The sequence below is a fragment of the Chiloscyllium plagiosum genome, unplaced genomic scaffold, assembly GCF_004010195.1.
Source record: "Chiloscyllium plagiosum isolate BGI_BamShark_2017 unplaced genomic scaffold, ASM401019v2 scaf_73899, whole genome shotgun sequence".
Taxonomy (NCBI): Eukaryota; Metazoa; Chordata; class Chondrichthyes; order Orectolobiformes; family Hemiscylliidae; genus Chiloscyllium; species Chiloscyllium plagiosum.
The window spans coordinates 1-1,028 of NW_025117754.1; the positions used below are offsets into that span (position 1 = coordinate 1).

At 40.3% G+C, this 1,028-nt stretch overlaps 1 protein-coding gene across 1 annotated transcript; it reads right to left on the bottom strand.

Moving 5' to 3' along the window:
• Positions 1–6: 6 nt before the first annotated feature.
• LOC122544815 (alpha-1,4-N-acetylglucosaminyltransferase-like) lies at positions 7–1,022 on the bottom strand (the record flags this gene model as incomplete). Its single annotated transcript, XM_043684135.1, has 1 exon — positions 7–1,022. A coding segment is annotated over one exon (609 nt), but the record flags the coding sequence as incomplete, so codon positions are not given.
• Between the last annotated feature and the right edge of the window lie 6 nt (positions 1,023–1,028).

Sequence of the window (1,028 nt, forward strand, 5' to 3'; positions counted from 1 at the left end):
CTTCATCTTGTTGGAGAAATATGTGATGGTCAATAGAAAAAGAGTATCCATCTTTTTGCTGACCCCTTTTCTTCCTCGACATATCTCCTACTTTTCATCTGAGTCACCAAGCTACACCAAAACCCAATCCTTACCATCACCCAGCAGCCTCATGGACAGCAGCAAGATCCCAGTGAAGATTCCATGAGATGGAGCCAAGTGGGACTCCATTAAATCAGCCACAGTGATTGGTTTGCTTAGTAGTGATGTTTGCAATAATTAAAAATCAGTGTAAAAATGCTGGGCAATACTCAAACATATCCCAAGGAAAAAAAAAATCACCAAAATTAGTCCAGGGGTCATCCTGTTCTAACCTGTCTTGTCCACATTAGTGTGGAGGATCACTGTAACCAGGATGTTCAGGCACAACGTTACTATTTTTTTGCTGGTTTTTCTTTCTGGGATGGGAGAGATTTATATGTGCTTGGACAGTATTCACTAAAGAAATATTCTATTAAAGATCGACTTGCTTTGATTTCAATTTTCCGATCACCAATCATATACTTCCAGATATGTACTCCACTAGTCTTTGACAATTCCTTTTCGATAGTATCATTGTTGTTATTCCATCTATTTTTTTGAAAGAACCTTCTCCAATTAGAAAATGGAACTGGATAGAACCAGTTGTTGGACAAGAACATTATCCCTTTGCAATCTTTGTTGCGGAAGTTATTGAGATTATCAGTTCCACACCATTTCTTCAACATTCGGGTCATCAAGTCTGGTCCCTGATGGCCCCAAGCTGCTCCATTGTATTTATCAACAAAATCTCTTAAGCACATCTTGGTAAAGGGATGAAAGCGGTTAAATCCCAAAGCTGCATTATTGGTATAATTACTCGACTGTTCACAGAGGAAGTTTCGGAACTCCAAGGGTTTGAGTGAAATGATATCTGTGTCCAGGTAGATGCCCCCATACTTCCACAGCAAGGCTAGCCGACAGCCATCAGCAAGCACATGCAACCAGTATCTTTCCTTGCTGGGATCTAC